The 939-nt window shown below is 58.3% G+C and overlaps 1 protein-coding gene across 4 annotated transcripts in view; it reads left to right on the top strand.

Annotated features, from left to right (window-relative positions):
* LOC116842877 (RNA pseudouridylate synthase domain-containing protein 2-like) overlaps positions 1 to 939 on the top strand; it is a 191,820-nt gene that overhangs the window by 49,013 nt on the left and 141,868 nt on the right. The window contains exon 1 of one of the 4 annotated variants that reach the window (XM_032812687.1): positions 7 to 687. The exons of the other annotated variants lie outside the window; for them this stretch is intronic. Within the exon in view, the coding sequence (XP_032668578.1) occupies positions 538 to 687 (150 nt within the window). The 5' untranslated portion in view covers positions 7 to 537. Of the gene's footprint in view, positions 1 to 6; positions 688 to 939 lie in introns of those variants that run through there. 4 annotated transcript variants of the gene reach the window in all.

A 939-nucleotide genomic window follows, 5' to 3' on the forward strand; every position in this document is an offset into this window, starting at 1 on the left:
CCCCCCCCCCCCTCTCTTTCCCTCTATACGCGCAGCGTATGGCTACGGTGTGACACGTGTGCTTCCCGCGCGCCTTTCGCGCAGCGAAATTACGCCTAACGCACTCTTGTTGACGCGCGCGCAATGACGCGTAACCAGTTCCTGCATCCTTCGCACGTGTGACGTGTCCCGTCGAGAGGGAAAGTCGTCGTGAGGAAAGGAGCGAGAATTTTCCGGGAGAAAGAGAGTACCCCCCACCCCCGAGCTCTCGGTAGCGGATAGCGCGTCTCGGAAAATGCCAAGGTGATCCTCTCTGTCCACCTCTTCTTCCTTCTTTTTCTTCTCGTGCTGCCGACGAAAGCCTCGAGGAAAACCGCGAGTCCGTGTTGGAACGTGCGTGTGACGGATCCTGGTTCGGCTCGTCGTTGTCCATCGCGCGCTCCCGTCGCGACCCTCTCGATCCGTCGTTGAACCCGTAACGAAGTCTCGCACGCTGGAGCGTGATCTTCGAGCGATCGACATCGTCACGTCTGCCGATCGCGGTTGAAAACCGCCAGGATGCATCACACAGCGCCGTGGTATCTGCCGTGGGGCCTGAAGCTGGTGCCGCTACCGATTCCGCCAGGACACCCAGCCTCGGGCATCCCGAATCCCGGTCTGCACCTGTTGGCGCCCTTGCCAGGAATTTACGCTCCGGAGCCGCGTAAGGTGAGCCCCTCGTCCTTCGCGCCAAGTGCCAGATTTTCTATATTATTGTTTACACCTCCACGAGATCGCGTTTTGTTTTTTTTCCATGTCACGCGCGTCAGATGTGTTATTTTGGGAGGGCGTGCACACGATGACGTTGAGTGGAAGTAACGATTGTCTCAACGCGTTCTCCGAAAAATCGAGTTGAACGGGTGTGATAAAAGTTGAAAATTGGTTTCCGGTTCTTCCCTCGCCCCCCCCCCCCCCCCCCCC

The sequence above is a fragment of the Odontomachus brunneus genome, unplaced genomic scaffold, assembly GCF_010583005.1.
Source record: "Odontomachus brunneus isolate Ranch 3 - 2012 unplaced genomic scaffold, Obru_v1 Obru_scaffold_028, whole genome shotgun sequence".
Lineage (NCBI taxonomy): Eukaryota > Metazoa > Arthropoda > Insecta > Hymenoptera > Formicidae > Odontomachus > Odontomachus brunneus.